At 40.7% G+C, this 27,175-nt stretch overlaps 1 protein-coding gene across 1 annotated transcript in view; it reads right to left on the reverse strand.

The window, feature by feature from the left end:
- Positions 1-1,047: 1,047 nt before the first annotated feature.
- The window catches only part of LOC137261895 (A disintegrin and metalloproteinase with thrombospondin motifs 3-like), a 34,531-nt gene continuing 8,403 nt past the window's right edge, over positions 1,048-27,175 (reverse strand). The window contains exons 2-17 of the mRNA XM_067799702.1: positions 16,738-16,973; positions 16,033-16,122; positions 14,819-14,972; positions 12,323-12,455; positions 10,920-10,998; positions 10,338-10,415; positions 9,079-9,230; positions 8,376-8,425; positions 7,902-8,013; positions 6,919-7,089; positions 6,235-6,370; positions 5,846-5,965; positions 5,341-5,392; positions 4,404-4,553; positions 3,443-3,742; positions 1,048-2,868 (exon numbers count right to left, since the gene is read on the reverse strand). Coding sequence (XP_067655803.1) covers positions 2,588-2,868; positions 3,443-3,742; positions 4,404-4,553; positions 5,341-5,392; positions 5,846-5,965; positions 6,235-6,370; positions 6,919-7,089; positions 7,902-8,013; positions 8,376-8,425; positions 9,079-9,230; positions 10,338-10,415; positions 10,920-10,998; positions 12,323-12,455; positions 14,819-14,972; positions 16,033-16,122; positions 16,738-16,973 — 2,294 coding nt within the window. The 3' untranslated portion in view covers positions 1,048-2,587. The remainder of the gene's footprint in view (positions 2,869-3,442; positions 3,743-4,403; positions 4,554-5,340; positions 5,393-5,845; positions 5,966-6,234; positions 6,371-6,918; positions 7,090-7,901; positions 8,014-8,375; positions 8,426-9,078; positions 9,231-10,337; positions 10,416-10,919; positions 10,999-12,322; positions 12,456-14,818; positions 14,973-16,032; positions 16,123-16,737; positions 16,974-27,175) is intronic.

Below are 27,175 nucleotides of genomic sequence, written 5' to 3' on the forward strand. Positions count from 1 at the left end.
GTTAGAATGTAGTAAGAAAACTTGGGATGCAGTAATAATACTTAGAGTGCAATTCGAATGCACCTCAAATGCCGTTCGATATTTTCCACTTCGAATGTACCTTGAAAGTTTTGAACATGTTCAAAACATTCGGTCATGTTACAAGAACTGACCCGAAGAGTTGGAACGCATTGGGGGTGTAGTAAAACGTTTGAGAATTCAATTCGATCTTACAGGAATATCCAGAAATGTTCATTTCGACAGCATTCCGCCTCAGGTGTGAAGGGGGTTTATAAACCGACAGCGTCGTCACACTATTGTTCTCGGGGGACACAGATACAATCTCCTTTCCTCCGGCAGTTTAGTTTTACTCCGCACTCAGCAATATTCCACATATATGGCGGCGGTATGTAAATATTCGAGCCTGGGCCAAACAATCCAGTAACCAGCAACATGAGCATCGATCTGCACAACTGGGAACCGATGACATGAGTCAACAAAGTCAGCGAGCCTGACCACCCGATCCAGTTAGTCGCCTCTTACGACAAGCATAGTCGCCTTTTAAGGCACGCATGGGTTGCTGAAGGCCTATCCTACCCCGGGACCTTCACGGGTCATCTAAATAATGTTCCCCTGACCCGGGCATTTCCCGCAGGAAGCGGGTTTACTTTAATAATGAACGCGGGCGTCATTTTAAACCTTGCTTGTCGTGACATTCGACAAACGGGATCGGGTGTTCAGGATCGCTAAGGTCGTTGACACATGTCACCGTATCCCAATTGCGTAGATCGATGTTCATTATTTTGATCACTGGATTGTCTGGTCCAAACGCGATTATTTACAGACCGCCGCCATATGGCTGGAATATTGCTGAGTGTGGCGTAAAACAACAGTGAGTGAGTGAGTTTAGTTTTACGCCGCACTCAGCAATATTCCACCCACTCACTCACTCCCTCGCTGTCATGTCGTTAAGGGTTCCTGGTGGGCTCTGAACACGACTTGACAATATCAATTTCTCATGGTTCTCTCTCTCCGTGATCCTTAATTCACGCACAAGACAACAGCAAGTTAAAAAATAGAAAATATTTATTATGTTGGTAGCAAAACAAATCACTTGACAGCCAGAGTGTTGTGACCAAACACAATTCGCACAAAACGAAAGCACGGGGTTACTGCTATTTATAAGTCACTGCATCAAGTCATCAATTATATTCTCTGCAAAGTATTTTAGTACAATACATTCTTTAAAGACGCCCATCAAGTCCACGATCGAATGCCCTTCTCTCATCCTTGACGAAGTGGGGGTAGCCTAGTGGTTAAAGCGTTCGCTTGTCACGCCGAAGACCCGGGTTCGATTCCTCACATGGGTACAACGCGTGAAGCCCATTTCTGGATTCCCCGCCGTGATGTTGCTGGAACATTGCTAAAAGCGGCGTAAAACTAAACTCATTCACCCCTGGGTGAGGCGCTGCATGAAGTGACAAAATTGACATGTCTCTCTTAATTTGATCACAACATTGCTTCTAAACCAAACCTGTACTAAATGTTAAATTGGAACAAAAACGTGTAATCTAAAACGCCCTTTTCTGGGTCTCACTTTTCGTCCTTATCTTGGTGTCACTGGGTCTCATGTACGCCATACAACGTTCTGAACCGATACAGGTTGCCGACATTTCGTTGATTGACTTTTTAGAATAAAAGCAAATTGAGCATTCAATGTAACATATTCTTGAAGTCTTCAATAACCAGCTACGAGTACACATTTGACAGAAACATGTACATAAATATCACATCCTGTTGAGCAAATGGTTGAATAACAATTTGTATTAGCTTATCTTGTTAACATGGGCTCGAGGTTGGTGGAGTAGTTTTTGCACGCACGAGGAATCACGTAAAAATAATTACGTAATTCATGACATATCATGACTTTTTAAAACAAAGAAAAAAATATACAATGCAAATGTTCTCAGCTACATCTGAAAATTTAAAATGGTAAAGATACAGGAATATTGTTGTCATGACAACTATCATGTAATACTGAAGTGCAATGCATAATTTTATGTGTGATAAATATGTCATTCTCTTAGTCTTGATATCTGTCATTCCCAGGTCATAGGGGCGGTGGGACAGCCTTAGAGCTCTATTCTCTGCATTGTAGCAGTGGGTGCTGTCGTTGCCTGGATACCACCCAGATATTGGTAAAAGCAACGTGACACCACACTCACTCACTCAGCCTAAGTAGCAGGCGAAGCATTGAGATGTTGGAAAAACAACATATGAAAACACTAGCCATGTTATGCATACCTTTTGAGGTATTTTACCATCTTTTCAAACAGAGACGACCATGGTATTTCATTGTACCTCACAAGACACACTGCCAGTGAAATAAGTATCACTATCCCACGATAACAGTCCCTTCTACCCAAATGGTGCCGAAAGACCAATTATCTATTGCGTCCATCGCTAGTGATTTAAACCGAAAAGGCGGGATCTTACTGTACATGACCTTAGCGGGAATTTGGAGGGTATAATATATCATTGAGAAAGTATCTCAAAATAGAGACGTTGATAAGTCTCAATATTAGGTTTAATAAAATATGACCTATTATCATAAATACCGCAAGAGTCTAATAACTGCTATGCACAAAAACAAAATGGCGTTTGGAAGAGCACAAAGGATGGACAGTGAGCATAGTTCTGAACTCCCTCCTGTGGGACCACGTGATGTTGATGTGGAGGTTTCCATGAAAGACGTTGTCGGTTTGGTCCGCTTGAATATGACATCACATGTCTCACAGCACGAGCTTGACATGTCCCTGGGACATGTCCTTATAACGTTTTCAGCCAACTGTTGGCAGTGGCCCGGATCTCTGTCTCCCCATGGGCAACCTGGGGTAGGGAACAAGATGTCCTAGATGAACGTAACTTTATATATAGATATAGTATTGTGTAAGAAAATAAAGGTTTGTGGATGTCAACGTCTTTAGTGTTGCTAACACCTGACTGCTTTTTACCTGATGAAGGAGCAAACACACGGCCCAAAACGTCGTGTTATCCACAATAAATCTTGCTTTTCTTATGTGTTCCACTTGTAACTACCCTTCAAGTCATGTGGAATACATATGTTAACATTTTCCCCAAAGAAAGAATTAAATCTAAGTCTGCTCAATATGCGATCTTTATGTTTGAATGAAGTGACAGTAAAGGGTACCCTATACATGTGATGGCTTGGGCAAGCTGATTTGAATTTGAGAATCAGTAATGATGAAGTCAATATTACACGATCAGCTCGAATTTAATGTTAAAATATTTTTTGAAAATACGGGTTATTTAAAGACAGTCGTAGACAAACTCATCGCGAATCTCCATTGTTCTATGAGAGGGAGAGAGAGGGAGAGAGAGAGATTACTCGTTGTTACAAATGGAAACAAAACGACATGTTCTTTGAAAAACGTGAACTTACTGGGTGCCGATACTGTTTTCACATCCTCGCATGTGCGACAACAAGCGTTATAAACATCCGTTCGGTAACATGTATATTTCCCTGCTGACGCCACATAATCTGGACACGTGATACTCTCGATCTCTGATTGGTCCCGACATCGGACTTCCGGTGTGGAAGTGAGGCTCGGGTCAGGCGTCGTTGTGGGCGGGGCGTAGTTACATGTGCCACAGCAGTCGGTATTGTACAATGTCCCATCTTTGAACTTGCGTCCGCAGTAATCTGGCTGACAGTCCAGCACTCTGTCTCCGTACTCGCACCCTAGTGAGATAAGGCAATATTCCAGCTCTATGACGACGGTTTCTACGTAATCGATTCTAATATCAGTGGCTGATATCGTGAGCATCAGTCGATTGGGATACAATTACATACATTAACCAACTGAGCATGTCTGGGTACCCGACCCCATTAATCGCCTCTTATGGCAAGTGAGCAAATGAGTGAGTTTAGTTTCGGCGGTCTGTAAATAATCGAGTCTGGACCAGAAAATCCAGTGATCAGCATGAGCATGGATGTGCCAACTGGGAACCAATGGCATGATTCAACCAAGTCAGCGAGCCCGACCACCTGATCTCCTTAGCCGCAGTCGCCTCTTACAAGCGCAGTTGCATCTTACAAGCACAGTCGCCATTTATGACAAGCATAGGTTCTACCACAGACCTTCCCGGGCCCTTCTGGCAAGAGTGAGTAACTGAAAGCCAAGTCTAACCCTCATCTTCACTGGTCAGACTCAACAATGAGATCTGCCAGTGTTGGACTGGGAGATTTCGTGGTGTTTCACGCTGTGATATTGCTGGAATGTTGCCAATAGCGGCGTAAAAGCATACACACTACACAAGCACATACTAAGTACGTGTATGTGTATATGAACGGTAACTACCGACTAGTTGTGTTTTGTTCAGTGATGTTGCACTACGCCTACCATGCACTCTGGTGTTGATGTTGTTACATGACGAACAACAACGTGTCCGGAAGTCTTTCACATAGCAGTACCCAGAAGCCTCTGCGACAATCTGTTTACATGTTTTGCCGCCGGACACCACGCCAGTCTGGTCACCAAATGGACATCCGGCTAAAACATGAATATGAGACTGTAAAACCAACATTCGTTGGAAAGATAATACAACCTATCCCCATCACACAGATCACATAATCATTCGATTAGTGATCAATAATCACTAATGGTTACTGCCATGGATTCAACCACAATCTTCCCATAGGAGATATCCTATCTTTAAAGATCGCCCGGTACGTTTGTCGAAAATTCTGCTAAAAGTATAGCTCAAAGTCACGGTTAGAAAACCCCATGCACTCTGGGCAGTTTTAGACTGTTTTCAGTGGCCCCTTTAAGAGTTGAGACGTGGACATACCGAAAATACGAAAGAAACCTGAAAATATAATTTTTCGTATTCAGATGTGTAGATTCACAGAGATAATCTACCAAGTTGTGTGCGTTAATGATGATTGAAGTGTAAGATATTGTTGCCTCGTTGGTTAACGGCGCTCTCAGGAATATTCCACGTGTACGGCGTTGCTCGGTAAATAATAGAGTATCGATCTAAGCAATACAGGATACGATGACATGTGCCAACCACGTCAGTAAGTCTGACCACCCGATCCCAGTCAGTCGCCTCTTATGACAAGCATGGGTTACTGAAGACCAGTTCTAACTCAGATCTTTACGGGTCTTGGGATTTGGGAGATGCAGCCTTGGGACTGGAGGCTCCGTGGGTTAGGAGGGTGGGTTTAGGATACGGGATCCATCTGTCAAAGAGAGGGAAGTTATAGTGATGACTTGTGACAAACTGATCCCCTGATCCACCACTTTGTCTCGGTATTACTCCCATCTGTCTACGTACGTGGCCTGTGGGGAGCGTTGACATGTCCGACACACCGTCCTTCCACGCACCACTGCAACATCCAAATTAGTTCACGCAGGTACAATACGTCAAGATTACAACACAACACACTACATAAAAAAAAACAGGATTACAGGATAGGAATAGGTCCCTGGCAACCTTTTGCATGCAGTAACAAGATAACCACTTTAATCGTGAGGTCAGGCTATTCACCCGAGAGTGGGGACCCGGTGGGACAGGTCGTGACTAATAACCTTCTAGCGCCTAACAGGCAACTGGGTTATGTGGAGTAATAATGTGTTAGCGCTTTGCGCATGCACGAGTGTATGGAAAAGGCGCGGTATAAATGGCCGTTATATCATTCATAGCTGATTGCATTCCATCATGTCCCATCTCAGAGAGACCGTGGGATGTCCTAGTGATTAAAGCGTTTAAACTAACTGAAATATTGTTCCAACTGGTGTTAAACATAACTCACTCACTCAGTCACTGAAATGTTACCTACCCTCTTGTTACCACATGAAGTCCCTCTGGCGGCAGAATGAAGAACGCATTTGTTTGCTGTCTTGGGGTTCCGGCAAAACATGGCGCGGCATATGTCTGTGGCGTCGCCGAAATTTTCACCCTGGCAAATAGACAAATACTATCCCGAATTGCAATAAAACAGGTTTATTACAGAGCATAAAGGAAAAAGTAAAACAGCATTCTAAAAAATAACAATGGCTGGAAATAGTATACTTGATTACAAATTTGAAAATATATATTGTATACGATCTCGATCTAGGATGGTACTAACAGTGTCCAAAATAACGAGATCTAAATTAAAAGGCGCAGATTTCTCACTAACGGGTGTCAGACAGGGTTATAATCTAGCATGGTTGTTATTTGTCTCACCCTACAGAGGTATGAGGTAGGACCATATATGTGTCTACACTGTTCGTCAGGCCCAAGGAGCTGCCCCGCCATCTCGCCTGTAATGTTGGGCACACCCACAGGAGGCAGTTTTGACCGGAAACACGTAGACTCTTTGCTGAAAATAGAAGACTTCTGTCTTGTATTTTTATGACCAAAACAGAGACTGCTTTGAATAAATGTTTCAAATATTCATTTATTTTTTTCACTCTTTTCTAAGGTATCGTTACAGCTGTTGTCCAGTGTAATTTATACACTTTGACGATATGTAGATTTTATTTATTTTTTCATATTTTTTTTTAATTTTTATTTTTTGTTTCTACTTTGTTTGGGTTTTGGTTTTGCAGGAATGTTCAATGCAGGAAAAGGTGTAGGACGGTGGTTATTTGACAGTACCTACTGTCAAATGATATAAAATATTTTGTAAAAACAATTGAAAGATTAATTATGTCACAAGCACGTATATATAAATCAGGAAACGTTCAGTTTTCTACTCATCAGTCACAAACACGAACAATTCCGTCATAATGTCTATGCAGGGATATGTACATGACGTTATCTATGATTGACAGACAGCTATCAAGTTTGACTGGCATCGCTGGGTTTCCGTGCACATAGCTCCTGACAGGTAGTTAATGTCATTGTAGGGCATTGCACACAACATACATGTTGTTAATGACGCTGTCGATGTACACTTTGAAGTAGTTGACGCTGCACGGGGAAAACCTCCAAGGATTATATTTATTGGCGGAGGTTTCGTTGTAAGACGCCCCTGCCATGATGTATCTATCCGAAGGGGCGCAGCTGTTGTTCAGTCCGTCATGCTCGGCACCTAGACTGGAGAATAAAAGTTATTGTAATGTAATAATGTAATTATATTATAACGGCATGAAAATATTTTCCAAGTTTACTTATGAGAAACTATCAGCGGCTAATGGTCTCACAAACCTGTTTCGATTCATGGTTGAGACATACGCTCTGTAACGGTGACTGAATATATATTCCGGGTGAGAATGAGCTGGGATTTTATGGATAAAACATCGTAATTGTTCAAGACATCTGAAATGGCAGAAATGATGGGCATCACAACGTCATATTGCAAGTGTCTTCAATTGCAGCCAAGCAACCATCAGCAACTTATTGAGCCGTTACCAACTGACAGTCGGCGGCGGCGACGGCCTTGAGACACCCCATCATCAAATACGACGACTCCAGTGCACGTCCGCGTATTGTCAGGCTCCTACGAGGCTCAACGTATTGCCCTGACGAATACGATCTTCGGATGTGAAACCGATAGAGCATCGCTGGGATCATTTCAATAGGCAATTAAAACAACCGTAACTTCCACCAGCAAAATCGTCAGCAGCTGGAGCAAGTTCTACTGGATCTGTGTCACAGAATCCCTGCTAACGTCATCCGGCGACTAACATCGTACAATAGGAGACGTGTTTTTGCATGTATCCCTTCAATGGGGTCGTTAAACACGCTACACATTAAGGCTTATACAGTTCCTTAATGTAACTTGAAACACATTTTCGCGACTCACATTTTAAGACAGACATCAAAATGCAGACATCTTACTACTTTCCAACAAAATGTGGTATTGGTACATTAAATTTGTGCCGTGACAAATCATTCCCAGAACTGACCTATGACCCAGCTCGTGAGCCGCTGTGCCAACACTTTGAAAACCCCCATGATCCTCCACGACAGAAACACTTCGACCTTCACCTTGACACATGGTTCCAATAAAAGCCAAACCTAAAGAACAAAGAAAATCTATTAATGTTTAAAAGTCTTATGTTTTACAACTTAAAAAGTACCATTTTACATAAATACGACAAAAATAGAAGGAGAAAATATATTACATTGTCGGTCATCAGACAGCAGACACACTACCCTTGAGTACTCACAATTCGCGACACCAGTAGGCATATTGCTGGTACTGCAGATGCTGTGTAGCATGTTTTGCTCAATGTTTTCACCGCGGGTTTTCCATTTGCATCCATGGAACATGTTTTAGCATTTAATCGCGACTGCATGGTCCCTGGCGTTGAAATTTTACATTTAAACGAGAAAGGGAAACTATAAACCGATAATTGTTGCTTTATGCATGAACCAACCTGTGGTGTAGTTAGAACTAAAGCCGCTGTCTTCGCCGAACAGATCATACCTGCGAAAAAAAAAACATTGTCAAGTTAAATCTGTCGCACATTTCACGAAACAACATTCAGACAGAATAGCCCTTGTCATTCAATTGCACTGATAGGTACTAACATATTTCAATTATGAAAATGATCCTACGAAAACGGAAATGAATTTACCTGTGCACATTCTCAACTCTCATGTTGGTATCACGCCTTTAGGAATGCAATACGTAACTGCATCAAGGAATAAAGAGAACTTTTCTTGCCATGTGCGGAAACATGTATCGGATGTTGAATGAACATGGAATACAAATGGTTTTGAACTATTCACCAGACGTAAAGACAAGCCATTTTGGGATACTAGAGATAATCTTTGGTATTATCGTGGAAATAAGATATTTATAAGATTGTTTGTTGTTTTTAAGCTAAAGAAGATTTTATATGTGAGTGAGACGTTATACAGTTGTACATATAATTTGCCATAAATCTGTGAATGCATTCGAAAACAGATCCAACGTCAATCAGTCACGTCAAGACAGATTAACTATATTAATCTTTACACCAAATAATCGTGTGTTCATCAACATTTTAGCAGCACAGATAAGAGTGTGCATTAAAGACATTTTGGATTTGAGATCTTGCATATTTCATGTTTACCAATACCGCTATATCATTTTACCCTGTAAACAGAATGACGTGGTCGTGTTGCGGCATGTTGGGGACGCTGGTGACCCACGTCTTCAGGGACTCGAGGACGTCGTCAGCGTTCACATGCTCGCGGCCGTTCCGGAACGTCTTCGTCTTCTCCGTCCACGGAGAGGCAACTCCACTCTGGGTTAGAGGAAAGGGATAGGTAGGTCAGTACAGACGGATTTCTCAGTTAAATACTTCAGCATACAACGAGAACCTGTTATGGGGCAATTATAAGTTTACTGTTTAACGTCGCGACGGGCAGTAAATGATGAGTCTGGACCAAACTGCCTAGTGATCAACAACTAAGGCTCCATGCAGCTGGGATACGATGACATGTGTCAGTCAGGTCAGAGAGTCTGACCACCAGATCCCGTTAGTCGCATCTTTCGACAAACATAGGTTGATGAAGTCCAGTAACTGTTCTAAAAGGGATCTTCACGGATGGGTACTAGTAATATGGGGCAGAACTGATCCTTGTTCCTCAAAGCGATAGTAGCCCAATTACAGGCTATGTTCAATTATGGGACTTACGATCACCTTAACGCAAAGATAGCTTTGTGGAACGGAATTCTGAGCCTAGATTTTCGAAGCTCTCTTCAGTGCTAAGATAGTCGTAAGGGCTAGTTATTAACATTTACTTATGACTATCTTACCACTAAGGGTCAGTGTTAGGGTTAAACAAAGTTACCGCTAGAGTTAGACAGAGTTTGCGCTGTCGTGAGTCAGTGTTAACGTAATGGAGGTACTATCGCCTTAGCGCGAAGACAACTTTGTGGTTCGAACCTAAGAGTGAGTGAGTTCAGTTTTACGCCGCTTTTAGCAATATTCCAGCAATATCACGGCTGGGGACACCAGAAAATGAGCTTCACATACTGTACCCAACGAACCTAAGAACAACTGGTAGTCAAAAGAACGGGTACGATAGGAGCATATACTTAAAAAATAAAAACACAACAAATAAGACCATATCCGACTAGGACATGTTATTACAGTCTGTCTTCTATTTAAGTATAATCCACATCCACATCGGTCGGATGTGACATTTGTTCTATTGCATTTCTGTTGTAAATTTGCAGATTAGCCCCGGCTATCAATGTAATGATGGTAGGGACTTGGTTCCACTGACATTCACAATTATGTTTTCTAAGTAACAAATATTAAACAATAGATATCAGACTTGTTTGTTGAAATAGAAACTACACCTATTGGAAACTCATCCTGTAGTTTCAAGGTTGCATAGTGTACCTGAGCGATGACGTAGCCGATAAGCCTGATGTTGATCCTGAAATCCACGTCCTCCATTGCCTTGTAGCGGAGATCAACCTGTCAATCATTCTTAAATATGGGTACTAAAATGAAACTGGCTAATATGAAATATCATAATTGTTCCAGTCTTCTACACAAGTGTCGCTTGGCCATATATGCTTATGGAAAGGGCGTTTTAAGCCGGACAACGCCCACTAAATCCATTAAATATTTGAAAAAATAATAAGACCAATATTTTTTATCGATGTAAGAACGGTATATACACTGCTTCAACTAATTTATTATGGAAATATTACGTTAAACTTCAGCTTAATCAGACATGTTTGAGTTTTGTGTCAGAAATCTGGAGCACTATGTTTAACAATATCACGCCGTGCGTGCCAACCACTTCAAACTGAGTGCTTGTGAAACATAAATGTTGCATCTTTAAAGCAGATCAGTGTATATATACGTGCAGTTATTAGCATAATATAACTATTCACAAACTACTCCATAAAAACACAGTGAGTAAATACTTTGGTCATAAACTTTGATTTATTATTTTATAAAGTAATCACTCACCCCGTTAATAACATGCGCGAAGTACCGACGTATATTTGCCAGCGCATTATCGACGATGTTGCTACTCTGCGTCACCCACCTGCAAAGCGGAAAACTATTTTCTGAGAACGTTAACAGCTTTGATAGCTTTGTAAGAAGTAAACAATCATTAACCAATTTGATCAACGCATGGCGCAGATGGTAAAAAATAACCCTTTTTCGAAATCTTTTAACAGAATAAACACGAAAACAGTGCTCCATCGCACGTGCAGTCGCTGACCCAACCAACGTAGATGTTCAAACATCACGTGTGCAGATAACTTTACAGTAACTTCGATTTTCATAAAACTAATTCAAAGGTTATCGGGCGTATTTTAATCAAAATATTGAAAGAAGTGGGACAATCGACTCAGGAGGGTATTTTTTGCAACCAAATACCATCGCTTACCATGCGATAATGAACATGTTTTAACTCATGTCAAAACATTGATTACAGAAAAGTCTCGTTTCCTGTTTACTTGGTTCTGTCCTATTGCGCAGCTTAATGCGATAACCAGTCCAGTATTTTCAGACCATGTCATTTAACTGGATGCATATATATTAAACAGTGTGATTTGATAAGTCTACGCAGTTGTATATTGCAACACTAAGCTCCTTCTAATCCTAGTACATACGTCGTATGGCGTGCTATGTCGTACAGCGAGCTCTGATAAACAGGAACCTGGAAATGGTGGAAATATCAAAACGAGGCTCTGCCGCTAGAAACGTTTAGCGGTCTCTGACGGAACTGATATTACATCAACCTCATTGTTCGTTACAGAACTACGCTCAATAAGTGCATAGCAACACATAACAGGTTTAACCAGTGTGCCAGATACATTGTAAATCGTTTTACGACCTCATCAGACAGGGGCAATCTGTGATTCCATAGTTAAGGTATGCTGCCTCAACCTCGACATAAAGTAGAGAATGACGGTGCAATTAAAGTTTAAAATTGAAATTCATTTGTAAATACCATTTTCTTATGAAACAAGGAATTGGAATTCAGTTTAACCATAGATATTTGTGGTGTCAATTTACACTTTCACACGAGAAAATTCGGATCATCTGAAAAGTAGGTCATTGTCTGAATAGGTTAGTGAGACTTATGTTTCGGTATGGTGACCTGACATGCAAATATGTCTGTTTGCAATACAAATGGGAAGTTAAAAGAACTATTAAAAATATTGATGGGATAAAGTCTGACATACCATCTGTAACGTTAACTCTCGATGTGAAATAAAAACGATATTTAACATTTTGTGTGTGTTACCGTATATCAGCTCACTAATCTCCTTTCGATCATACTTATTTTTACGAAAGGATTATGTCAACAGTGATCAATTACACATATGTACATTTCTCTGCTGGGCTTGAAAGCCTACCCCCGATATATCGCGAAATCAACAACCACCACACAGTCCACGAAGTAGTCGGATACGGCTGCGCGTGAAGTCCGTGTTTTGTGTGACGCACGTGCTTTTGCAGTCGACGTCTCGCGTCGCGTGCGATGAATATCTGAAATATGACACAGAAGTCTGATGCAGTTAAAAGGCCATTTAAATATATATAAACAACAAACAAGCAAACAAACAATATATACATAGGTACCTACGTCGTTAAGAAAATAATTCTCATTCAAGGACTGGCTTGCTGGACCGGTTACCGCCATTTTTCAGCGTTTTTTAACGATTTGCTTCATTGTTTCTTAACGTAATGTTACAAAATCTATCTTGATGATATACTACCAATCAAAAGTTTAGAACCAACTGTAAACTTTATGCAGATGACTTACACTAGGGTCATGCATCAAATTGGTGAAAAGCGTGTCCAAACATTGTGCATATGAACAGCTGCCTTTGGTTAAGTAATCGCCAATTTTCACTGAGCTTCATCTTTTATTGATGACAACAACCTTTCTCCACATTCCGATTTTGATTTACAGTACACCACTGTATGTGTAAACAGTACCCTCTAACAGTATGGAATATTTTGCAATATCTAGCTCAGAACAGTTGACTGAAGTAAGTGGCAACATTTACGCCAGTGAGTCAAAACCTTTGATGTGTGGTATACTATAGATTAGCTTGAAACCGATGTTTCCTGCTTGTTCACTGTTTCTCGGAAACGAGGCCAACGGGAAGCGCAATAGTGTATACTGTGCTTTCATAACAACTAATCAGACCAGTTATCGCGTTTTTCTGATATTTCCATGTCATTCACCAAATGTGACCTAAATTTTGTAAGATTTCTATTGTGTTAAAAATCCTTGACATACAGAAGAAATTTCATAATTTGAATTTGTTTTAAAAAGGAGAAATTTGAAAGGACAAGACTTGCTTGTGAATGGTGACGGTTGCCTCGACTAAAAAGAGAAAAAGACGAGAATATGGAAGTGTCGCCGTGCGGTTGAACTTAATGTTTGTGTAAAGAAATAGGTGAAAACTGACACGTGGCCTGCTAGTTACACTTGTCATTATCATCTGCAGCGTATCTGTCGAGTCCATAAAACCCAGATGGATATTTAGATAAATTCAAAGTTTAGTTTAGTCAAATTAAACCTGAACTGTAATGTCATAGTTTCACAACACAGCCAGGGTGACTTTCATTCAATTCTCATCATTTACGAAATTTCATGACGTCAACATACCAATGGTCACGTGATATTCCCGGATGTGTTTGGGTCTAGTCTTCAGAGGGATTCATATTTGTAACGTTTACAGTTTATAATATTTACAGTGATTTTAACTCCTATAGCACAAGTCAGGCTGTCTGCGCAAGCGCTACAACCAGGTGTGGGTGATAACTGGTAGACGGCGATAACTGGTCGCTAGCCATTAAAGTTTCTGGGACTGCAGCCCTGACCCACAACGAGCAACATACGATACATGTGGTCTCACTTCAAGCAGGCGAATTTGTTCAAAATTCCGTCTGCCCACCCAGCATTAAACTGGGTAACTGGTATAATACGATGCTAGTCTGAATTTGAACCTTGAGCGCCTGACAGGAGACCGGTTGTATTCTCCACAAGAGGGAGTGTTCTATACCCGCTGTAACCAGGGGTAATATATCAGCGTTTTGAGCATACAATGTGCATGGATACATGCGCAATATAGATGGATTATTATCGTTATCATGGACTATTATCATTCTAATATGAAAGCTCGACCCAGATACACCACTGCCTCGTCGATGTTTATTGGTCAATGAATTTGTGCCTTGGGCTACGACCTCGACAGTTCATCGACCAATCGACCACCAGGCCGTTGTGTGTTTGGACCAAGCTCGAGTGATTGGATGATGCAACCCTTTTGAACCACGCCCACCTGCTACATTCAAATATCGAAATCTACGCGGGAAATTTGAATTTATAATTATTCTGTTTGAGTATGCCAATATGTCTAGTCGCGTGTGGGATAATACTATAGATGACATTACTGCTACAAATGGTTGACGAAAATGAAGGTGCATTTACCTGTCTTCATTTTCAATAATTACTGAGTTTTAAAAAATGTGAAAGTACTTTAAAGAATTAATACTTCGTGGCTGATTAAAATGTTTAATGATGTATGTGTCACTGAGTTTCCGACATCATTATGTTTGAATTCATTAAAAGAGCAAAACAAATGTTGGTTGTCTTATAAAAGGTTCATATCCATTTGGGACATGCTTAATCAGGTATGCTTGTTAAACGTAGGCGTGGCTAAAATGCAAAGAGCCAATCAGAGCCAACTGCCGAAGGCTGGTCAAAACCGTGAAGTAACTATGCAACACACCACGGCTAAAATCAAAGGCACCGTAGTCTGGACATGCTGCAATGTTTTAAACCTTTCACGATTTTATGAAAGTATTGAAGCCAGAATAAACAGACATGTATTTACCTTTTATTTGATCTGTAACCTCCTCTGGTGCCAGCGTTAAGCTATATGTATGATGTCTGTTCTGAGATGAAAATGTGGCGTCCCGCCTTCCACGGTGACCGACGTGCACTTTGCTTAACATGTATTTCGTTCCATCAAGGTACAATGTTCCTTCCTAAAAACAACGTTGTACACAAATGTGAGATCTAGATTAATGTCTTACCTCCAGCAACGTTAAAATACCGTAAAACAGCATGCTAAGCTATTCAAAGAGCTAAAACTGAAGCTAAAACTAAAACTAAAACTAACCCCAACCCTTACCCTAACCCTAACTCAAACCCCCTAACCCTAACCTAGGGTTTACAATCACATTATTGTACTTGACGATGATAACTAACAAAAAGATTAATGACATTTCACAATAATTCCGTTATAAACAATTATGACCCACGCTGAGCTTAATCAATAGAAACTACGGATATAATAGGATGAAATGGCGTTTAAGGTAGGGATCACGATTGTTGAACTTATGCCACACTGAAATGTATTCTTGTTTGTTTTATCACATTTTCAAACAAATATGGATTATATTTCAATTAGTTTGTTTTTAATTTTATTTCCAAAACAACTTGATGTCTGTGGAAATTTAGGCCCTTTCTCTGAGAGAAAATCAAAACTTTAAAGTGTGAAAAATTCATGCATATTTTAAGAGTCAAAGCTGCATTTTCTCAAGTGTAACTTTATTTTAAAATCTCGCAACGAGAAACAAGAATATTTTATTATGGCCTTATATATTGTGTAATAGGTAGTAATGCCGTTTTATAGAACTAGCTCAATGAGATGCCCAGTTTAGCAGGGATAACCAACTGAGACATAAGACACTGACTCATGATCAGGGCTGCTCAACCCTTGCACGTAATGGCCTTGGTGCCCAGCGCCATTCAGGGTAACAAAAAGTATAATCTTTTTTACGTGTTTTGATAAATTGTTGCCTGTCATGGAACCATCGGCCTCTCCAGGGAGTCGCTTTGTCAACTTCTCCGCAGACTGTGTCGCTTATACCTTAGGAAATTAATCAAGTCTCAGTTTGAAACAAAACAATGGACAGTCAAGGGGTGGTCCTAAATGTACCGTTTAACACGAATTTCGTGGTTAGACAAAAAGCATCCTTCTCACCACTTTTCTGATAAAGAGATTCGGCTTGTTTCCAACTTTGGACGACTCGATCCACTTACCAGATCGAATGACGGTGCCAGCCCGTCCCAGTCTGCACATTGAACCAACATGGCCGCCCCGTAACTGACATCCTGGTAGGCTGCGAAACTCTTGATTGGGACGAATAAAATGAAATTTTAACTAAATAGATAAAAGTGGTTGTGTAGTTTACACGAAACGCATAACGATGGGTGAGTGAAAATGAGTTTTTCTTTTTAAGGTGTCACCACTGAATAGCAATGTTCCAGCAATATCACGGCATTGGGACCAGAAATGGGCTTCACATTTTATACCCATTTCATCGACGTGAATCAGTAGGGTTTTACGCCGCTTTTAGGAATATTCTAAAAGAATCACGGGCTTCCAACTTTCTACTCACGTGTGCAATCAAACCCGGCCTTCGGCGTGACGAGCAAATATTTAGACCATTGGGCTAACATGTGGTCAAGCAGCCTTGTAGTGACAGCGTTCAATCGTCACGCCAAAGACCCGGGTTCAATCCTCACAGGGGTACAATGTGTGAAGCCCATTTCTGGTATGATGGACTATTGCTTAAAGGGTGTAAAACTTACTTGATATTGATACAGGATTACCTGAAGGACAGAGGGAATCAAATGATTTAATTGAATAATATACTTTATCCTATGTAAAAATGACGTCATCGCATTGTATAATATCCCCGTGATGCTAGAGGATGCGTCAGTACATGGACGGAACATACTTACATTGTGTGAACGTGTCGGTTGGTACATCCTGACGTAATATTTCCCATCTGACGTCACATCCGAAATGTACAGGGGCACGTGAGTGTCTATTTCATTGTTTATATGAAGGTGAAGGTCGATAGAACTGTTTCCATCTCTTATAACTATTTGTAATGTTTTCGGAAAAACACATCCATCTTTATTACCGTTGTGTGGTTCCCGTTGTCGGATGTTGAAGTATATCTGCACGTGCCCATCTGCAAAGAAACTGACGATGATGATTTTGTTTTTCCGATTTCAATGAATAGATATTATATTCAATCGCAAAAGAAGTGAGTGAGTATGGTTTTACGTCGCTATTGGCAATATTGCATCAATATCACGGCGGGGGACACCTGAAATGGGATTCAAACACTGCACCCATGTGAGGAAATGAACCGTGTCTCTGGCATGACGAGTGAACGCTTGAAACACTGTGCTATCCCATCGTCCTTTGCAACAAGAATTGGGATGTCCTTTGCAACAAGAACTGGGATGTCCTTTGTAATAAGAACTGGGGTGTCCTTTGTAAGAAGAACTGGGGTGTCCTTTGTAAGAAGAACTGGGATGTCCTTTGTAAGAAGAACTGTGGTGACCCCGGTTACTGTATGATAATTATAGTACACGCTGGCCTGATAGACGAGGATATGACGTACATGTAGCCAGTGTTCAGTAGTGACATCATTACATTCACACGCACGGTTTTTTTTTTTTGGTTTTTTTGTTACTGACAAACCAGTGGTAGATAGCATGAATGCATCATTGAAACGATGACATGGGAAACCGGATCTCACTTGTCTTTTACGACTTTGTTACTACAACTATACAGTCTTTGTGTTTTCGTCGAAAGTACTGTGGTGTGACAATTTGTATTATTTACCACTACTAAGTCTCTCATGACATGGTATAGAGTATGAGTGAGTCAGTTTTACGCCACTGTTAGTAGTATTCCAGTATACCACGACCGAGAATACCCGAAAAAGGCTATACATATTGTACCTATCTGGAGAAAGAGAGAGAGCGAGGACAGGGACAGATGAGACAGAGATGTGGGGGGGAGGGGGCAGGAGGAGGAAGAGGGCAGACATGACGGGGGTGGGGGTCAGACAAGGAGAGAGAGAAAGAGACACAGACGGCGGGTGACACCAGAAATGAGCTCTACACTCTTGCAGTGAATCGAACATGGATCCTCAGCGTGGCGAGTGAATGCCTCAACATTAATTCATTAAAGCAGCGTACTGTTGGCTCGGAAACTGGCAGCTTTATGACAGGTTTGATGAAAGAACCACCGCTGAGGTCCTGTCCGTATTCATATTCTACAATTTCCGCATTGGGAGTTGTCACAGAATCGTGAAAGTATTTTTTCAGCTCTACGGTTCAGCCAGTATGCACAAACATTCATAGCCCGTAGCCACGTTTAGTCATAAATGACAGATGAAATGGCTTCACCAGACGCTAACTATACAAGGTCAATACCTTCTTGTCACTTTCTCGCTTGGATGTAGTCAATCAGTCGCCTCTCACGTGACGAATCCCTCTAAGCAATACTTAACTAGAATATAAATCATAAATCGTAAGTAATCAGGCATTTATCAAAGTACCCCGGTAATCCATGGTCCACTTGCAAGATCGATCTTTGCGCTACAATGATTGTAACTCCCATTCTCTAACATGGGATTAAGACAGTCGTAGCGCTCAGATCGCTTTGTGCAAGTGGGCCCAGGTCGTTAACCGCATATTGTAGTACAGTGCGTCTGGGACTTCGAGTATCACTCAATCCCATCCCTACATAAGTGTGAATTTCAAAAAGACACTTATTTAGCTGAGTTCGTTTCCTTGTAATAAATGTCATAGACCGTACCAGGAAGAATAAGTTATGTATAAGTTGTATTTTAAGCGTATTAAACATTTCGTTTCTAACATGCGAGGGCCACATTCTCTTTATAATATGATGCCATTAGTGAAATTGTCAGTCTTTCATGCGTAATTCGCTCAATGAGGTCTGAAAACAAGCTTATGTGAACAGTTCTGGCTATGTAATGGCCAAAGATATTTTGCTGATGATACAGTAACAGGGGAACAATCACCCCTCAGACAATTTTCAACGCTCGATTTCTTTACATCTGACCCCAAGACCTATTTATTTCCAAATCCAAAATCCAATAACCAGTCTCGATGATCCAAAATAGACAATCCAGGGACAACACCACGTGTTCACAAAAATGGAGAGCACATCGTATATAACCCGTATACCTGTGAATCATATACTCCCAAAGAAAAGTTTAACCTCACCAGTTTAAAAATAGTCACTGACTTCAGTCAACTGTTCTAAAATAAATTTTGAAAGATATTCCATACTATTGTAAGGTGTGTTTACACATGAACTGATGTATTGTAAAACAAATTCATTACGATTAAGATTGTTGTCATGAGTTCAATAAATGATAAGATCAGTGAAAATGGGTGAATAATATAACTTTACACTAAAACGCAGCTGTTCCTTTGCCCGCTATTTCCACACGTTTTTGCAGCAGTTTGGTGTATGAGCCTTGTGTAGTTCATTTGCATAAAGTTTAAAGTTGGTTCTCCCAAATTATATATACACACATACCATAGTAAGTGTTCTAAGATTTTTTGGAAGACCTTTTGGAAGTACATATTCCCGTGAAGGTCCGGGTTAGAATGAGCCTGTTGCAAAATTCGAATAACGGCATCGGTTGATCAGGTTGCTGGCTTGCTTGACACATGTCATTTGTACCTAAATTGCACAGCTCGATGCTCTTGATGTCAGATACCAAATTGTCTGGTCCAGAATCGGATATTTACAGTTCGCCGTCATATACCTTGAATACTGTTGAGTGTAGCGTTAAACTAAAGCCAAACACACAAATGAAATCATATGCCATGGATTTACTCGATCCGCATATGTAGCCCCAGTTGGCACATGTGAAGAGAATGGAGCACACGTGAAGAGAATGGAGCACGTGTGAAGAGAATGGAGCACGTGTGAAGAGAATGGAGCACATGTGAAGAGCAGAAAAGAATTCAAAGCGACCAAAGGGACGCATGATTATTCACTGTTCCCAAAGCACGTCTATGAGTGTGTGAGTGAGTTTAGTTTTACGCCGCACTAATATTCCAGGTATATGGCGGCGGTCTGGAAGTAATCGAGTCTGGACCAGACAATCCAGTGATCAACAACATGGAGCCTGACTACCCGATCCAGTTAGTCGCCTCTTACGACAAGCAGTGTCGCCTTTTATGGCAAGCATGGGATGCTGAAGACCTATTCTACTCCGGGTCTATGGCATTAGTAAGTGTCTGTTTGTTTCTTTCGGAGAGGCCCGTGAAGGTCCCGGGGAAGAATAGACCTTCAGCAGCCCATGCTTGCCGTGGTGACTATGTCGTAAGAGGCGATTAACGGGATCGGGTGGTTAGGCTCGCTGACTTGGTTGACACATGTCATCGGTTCCCAATATCGCAGAGTGATGCTCATGCTATTGATCACTCACTCTTTCGGAACAGTTACGTGCATTATTTCATCTACCAGTCTACATAATTAATGTTTCCAAGTTCTCAAAACATAATCAGAACTTTAGTTCACAGCTCCCTGCACCATTGGTTCACAGGACCATCATACCGCCCCGAAAGGGCCCTGAAAACTAGTGATCCCAGAGACCCCCATGTTTGTGAGTCAAGGTAAAATCCTGCAAAAACAGTGCCCCTGGATGTTGAAGGCTGAAGAAGGTCAGCGCCTTCACCATTGCATCATTGAAACCCTTAAGACAATGTGGCCAAGGAGATTCAGTATATGTCCTATCCATGAAATCTACACTCAAACAAAGGTTCTGAAATATGCACCAACTTCGTGATATAAACGGAATGCGTGAGCCGTGGTATGCAGCGGCGACAACATTCAAGTATGTACGTCATGCATAGGTGTTTTACAGACACCTGCCACACCCACGCAGTAACGATGACGTGTTCAGCAACCCCCTCCTATCCCCCCGTACATGACGGAGCGTGCCATCAGGATACACCCGACGATGAAACCGCTCATGAAAAGGCTGACGAGATTGATCCGTGTGATTCTGCAAACGGGTCACGTCAATCACCCACTGTCATTATGAAATATGTAGCATTCTTCGATGTCTGCAGACATGATATGGGCGACACGAGGTCAATGACCATTGACGTCACGGTTAGTAGGTGAATGAATGAACAAGGTTTTATGCTCTTTATATATAATGTTAGATACGGGCGTAACTCTTAACCAGAAACAGGCTTCACACATTGTATCCATTCAGGGAATCGAACGTCTTCGGTGTCACCTGTGAACGTCTTAACAGTGTCCCACCGGCCCTATCGAACTGTGACCTTTAATATTTGAATATTATTGCCTTCATATGTCGACATGCATACACAAGGACCTGTGTGTGGCTTGTTGCACTAATTGTGACTTCCGGTGACAGATACTTTATTCTGTTTGCGATGAAAACATGCCGATGAATTTCGCTTTAAGCAGAAATGTAGATCAAATAAAGTAAAATTAAGATTGCCAATCCTCATAATTCTACCTTGCAATCTGAAAATGTATATCTTAGAATTTTATCCAACTTAGGATAAAAGCTGCTTCATAAACGATCATGGGTTTGAAGGCGCTATTATTGGCTTGTATTGCAAGGGGGTAAACGCAGTAGATGGAACAGTAAAACATAAGCACGTGCGGCACATGCTGAGCGCTAACTTGTAATAAGTCTTTGCTTTACCCGTTAATTCCGAGAGCTGTATACCTTGAGTAACAGCATCGTCATTGTATCGTCCTTTGGCAGGACGTCACTGGGGATTGATACATTAACGTTCCGCTCACCTGACACTCTATCCCCTACGCTGGAACACAATCTTTTCTAGTTACCAAATTCAGCCAGACATTGTATGAAAGCCGAGAGGTTATCGTGTTCACTCGCGACACCGGGATTGACTACCTATTTGCTAAACCATTTTTGGTGTCTCGTGCCTTGTGGTTGTTACGATCTCACAACAAGCGGACTAAAGGCAAACCCACCCAAGTACAGTCACTATGTCAGACATTTTTATGCATGGTTCTTGACCGCTACACAATTTCCTCGGAATGAACCCAAGCGATTCTCAAATGCCACTGTTCAATATTCGATCAATTGAAACAGGTATTAAAGTGAGTATTTTTGCATCAGTTAGATTGTAAGGCCTGTTATCAAGAAGGCTTATTTAAACACTACGAACAATCTGTGGATCAAGAAGCAAGAAGGACCTCAGATATTAAGTGCATTAATTAGTGACCTAACTGACAAAGTGAAAGCAAACACTCGCTTTCATATGCGAGGACATATATGATATAATGCTGGCTTGTCAGGTCTTATTTCGTTCTCGGGGGATATCCTATTGGGTAAAGCGTTGGCTCGTCACGCCAAAAACCCTGGTTCGATTCCGCACTTGGGTACAATGTGTGATATCCATTTTTAATGTCCCCAGACGTGTTATTGCTCGATTATTGCCAAAAGCGATGTAAAAGCAAACTAACTCACACACTCACAAAGATTTAAAACAATAATTGGTAACATGAATCTAAAAATGTAAAATAGTTGTAATGATAAATCAAATTTATGCTGAAATAACGTAAAAATGTGTTATTTCATATTTAACATTCCTTTCCATCGTAAATCTTTCTTGCTCTCCTCAGGTGGGTTCATGTACAGTTATTTAACGGTTGTTAGTCTAAACAAATAAGTGAAATGTTTCTCGGGCATGGGCGCGTCACTTTAATTTGTGCGAGTGACAATTTCTTTTACTGTTATCATCATTTTATCAGATCATCGATTTGTCCACTATAAGAATGGTGTCCGTATGAACGAGTGTGACTGAAGCTGCATCTCATCAACACGTGCTAAAGTTCCCAAGCTGTAATTTTGAGAGAAAAAATATATAAATGTGTTCCTCCCTCGTCACTCTTTTTTCTATAATTTTTTTTTAAATTAAGAATAGTCCTACCGCTCTCGTCACTTTTGAAAAAAATGTGCCCGAGAAACCTTTAATTTTTTATGCAGCTCTACCGTTATCGATATACGAATATGAAAACATTTTTAGATTTTAGGTTCTGAAACAACAATATATTCAAAAGTATCGACATGCTAACATCCTATGAATCAGTATTTCTCCTGGATTAAAATTTTCATTGAAATCAAACAAACTATATTTAAAGGCACTCCGTGTAAATTTTAAGGGCATATAAAGACCTCCTGAAATCCAAATTCAGATGGCGTTAAACAAACGCACTAAATGACTCTGTTTCTTACACCATGCTTCCTATAATAAATTACCCTAAATGACTTTCAAAATATACAATATGATATACGTTATTGAAAACTATGTCGTTTATTTCTTTCCCCACACCTTATCATGTTATAAAATTATGGTAGATGCTAATCACTCCCTTCTTGCACCGTCATATTCCTAGTCCCACCAAAATTACCCCCACCTTCCGAAAACCCCTAGAATGTATGACTGTCCTCGATCTGTCTTTGTACCTGCGACTCGGGGTGAAACGGTACGCTCTTACCATGTGTATTGTGTACAAGTCCTCGGTTCGGTCCAGTTTGGTTCGGTATATGAGACACCTAATCCCACCAAAATCACCCCCACCTTCTAAAACCCCTATAATTAATGACGGTGCCCGATTTGTCTTTGTACCTGTGACTTGGGGTGAGACGGCATTGTCTTTGTACCTGTGACTCGGGATGAGACGGTATTGTTTTTGTACCTGTGACTTGGGGTGAAACGGTATTGTCTTTGTACCTCTGACTTGGGGTGAAACGGTACGCTCTTACCACAGCACTGTACTTATTGTGATGCAAGTGTTCAGTTCGGTCCATTTTGGTTCGGTATATGAGAAAGGACCATAATGCAGAAAATGTAACAAGAACCAAAACTTTCATTGTCTAAAACACGGAAAAAATAACCATAATCTCTGTTACCTTGAATGAACAAATCGGTCATTTTATGACAAGATAGAAACGACGGTACGAAAACTAAAAATACTCAATTTTTTGGATTGCATTACCGTATGCCGAACCGAAGGCAAAATACCGCGGTTTTACCAATACCGCAGCATACCGTTTCACCGCTACCTGCGACGGGGAGTGAAAGCTAAGAATGAAAACACTGCCCGTGAGCTTAAAAATAAACAAAGCACGAAATGTGGAACGACACCTTTTTCCATAGTCATGAAACCTATCAAAATGATGCTTAGAGAGATTAACTTGTAATTCACGGGTATGAAAGCTGGTTTAATTATGCTCGAATAGAATCACAAGAGTGTTTATGAAACAATATAATAGTGGAATATCATAGTGAATGTATGTAAAACACGCTTTACGCTCCATGCGACAGCAGCAAATCTCACTTGTTGGGTTATAAATGTTGATATTAAGACCATAAGGGCGTGACATGACATGACGGAATTTGAGGAATCCGCGAAGTAGAGATATGCCTGGCTTAACACCGGTCTAAAATGATAATTTATTACATAGAAAACATATTTACAAAGACACCCTCAGAAACGTCAATGTGTTAAAACTGGGTGCAAATTAAGGATCTATTGATATCTTGAACGGGATTATGCTATAGATTGACGTTTAAATGACTCTTTTAAGGGACTTATAGAGACTATTAACGTATACTACCCATCAAAAGTTGATACTCACATAAAGCACTTACTATATATTATGTATATATATACACAGAAGATGAATTTCTCCACTAACTTGGGGGAGAAAATTGTAAACCTTACGCAGATGATTTATACGAGATCGTGCATCAAACTGCCGAAAAGCATGTGCAAACATTGTGCGTAAGAACAGCTGCCTTTTGTGAAGGATTCGTCAATTTTCACCGAGTTTCATCATTTATTGAACTCATGACAGTAATCTTGTCAATGTATCGAAGTTGTGTTACGATATATCAGTGCATGAGTAAACAGTACATTCAAACAGTATGGAGTATTTGGCAAAATCTAGTTCTGAGCAGTTGACTGAAGTAAGTGGCTACATTTATCCTGGTAATTTTATACTTGTGATGGGCAACACTAGTATATATTCGTGATAACCGTAAGTATTTCGGGTAAAATATAGAGTTTGTTATATCCGTTATTTCTTTTTTTATAAACGCAGCGTGTGAAGATCTGGGATAAGACTGATCTTCATCAACCAGTCCTTGTCGTAATAGGTCAGGTTCACTGGCTTGGCTGACACGTGCAGTCATTAAGCAATCAACAAACAAAAACTTCAATGAAACAAACAAGCAAGCAAAAACGTAGTCTGTTTGCATAAATTTCAACCTGATAACACAAAATTACATAAGTGCAGTGTATCCCTTGATAACGGAAAAAGAAAAAAAAAAGAAAAGCAATATTAACAAAGTGTAAAGAGTGCTTAATGGTTAAAAAGATATGGTTGTATCCGGTCGGTAATTAGATTCATCGCGACAACAGTCAACAATGTGATGACTCGGCTGGTTGACAAGCAAAGCGCGCATGTGTCAACAAGGAAACACGGCGCCACACGTACCAAGACTCAAACAAGGAACAGTGACAGTGGGGTCAAAGGTGAAGGTTACATTTCGGCTTGATGGCGGAGTTGTTTACAAGCGACGACACATGTTTGGAAACTCAGAACTTAAGCCACTGACAAAAACACTAGTGTCAACTGATCCAAATGTAACAGTATAACGAGCTGGTTATACCGAGTGGAAGTGAGAGATTGGTTTGACGTCATTTGACGTTCTTACATTATGTAATGGCGGTTCTATTATGCGAAATGAACATTTTTACCAACGAGCCAAATATGGTGCTGACAGTCCAAGGTTCTCAGTCGGATGTACCTGTGATTTTTATAATTTCACACAAAAAGGTTTCTCAAATAAAAGCATTTCGTCACCGTATGAATTATTATGACTTGTCTCTTGGAGTATCTGTAATGTATAGCGTAAGAGAGTTTTCACACACCATGTGGGGAATCGAACCCGGGCCTCAGTGAGACAAGCGGACACTTTAACCACTAGGCTAACCCACAGGCCTTAAAACGTAAGAGTGTGACCTACTTCGATACAAATTTCAACAGTACATGGATGATATTCTCATTACTAGGACACTTGTCAACATATCGCGTCTTCTACAAGGTCAAGCATGGATTCTGCACTTGATGATGCCTCATGGCAAAATCGGATGCGATGGAAAGCTGGATATTCCAGCTTTTATTTTGGTAATTTTCCTGAGAGGTCACGTGTCCGTAGTGTCGCTACACAAGCCAATATGTGGGTCGTGGAATCCAGCCATATTTAGGTCACAAGACAGGACTCGTCAACACTTGTTCACTACTACATTTTCGTGACGATGGTTCGGTTAAGGTAATCTTTTTACGCCAGAGCCATTAAATGACGATCCGGGTTGGGACTGGACTAAATGGGATCGGGTGGTCAGGCTCCCTGGTTAGTGTATGCATATCATCGTATTACTAATTGTGTAGATTGGTGCTCATGCTGTCATGACCTCGTGGATTTTCTGACACATATTCAGTTAATTACATACCAAGAATAATTGGAATATTGCTGAGTGCTACCTTAGACAATAAACAAAAAACAAAACAGTACTGGGGGTACCTGTAAATAATCGAGGCAATTAGTGGTTGATAGCATGAACGCCAATCTACACCATCTGGACACGACGACACATCACGCATTCAGGGTTCTTATTTTAGTACAGCCATTTAGCTGGAATATTGCGGCAAGAAACTAAACTCACTCACTCTCTCATTCAAGTACAGCTCTACTTAACAATTGCTTTAACACACCAAATAACTTGCCTATGAACACACTTTATTTAACTCACGGACGTAACTTTTGCTCAGTAATTTAGACTTTGCACTACGGATCCAAATCCCTCTGGTCAAAGGTGTTATGCATTTTATTGACTGAATGTTGTCAAAGACAATAAATGCCCAGCCTGAAAACACAGTTACAAATTGGGTTGTCAGACCACGAAAGCTTAATCAATGCCAGCTCCATGAACATGTACAGAATTTCTGCCACTGGTAGATCCTAGAGAACTTAAGCAGCCGGTACAGAACATTTATTTGTCTTGATTTGTGTTCACCCTGTTGTATATTCGTAAAACATAAAAGAGGTACTTTGCTTTCAGTTCATGTGGTAAAACAATCTATGGACGACTAACACTCAAACCGAATTCATAGGATTTTATGTTCTTTAGCGTTGCAATCAGCTGCACTAAAGCTCTATCTTTGTGTCTGTAAACAAGTCAGATAAAGACAAAGGGACACTAACAAACTGTTGATGACCACCCAGTCATCATTTCAGTCGTAAGTATGCCATG

Source organism: Haliotis asinina, chromosome 14 (genome assembly GCF_037392515.1).
Source record: "Haliotis asinina isolate JCU_RB_2024 chromosome 14, JCU_Hal_asi_v2, whole genome shotgun sequence".
Classification (NCBI taxonomy): Eukaryota; Metazoa; Mollusca; class Gastropoda; order Lepetellida; family Haliotidae; genus Haliotis; species Haliotis asinina.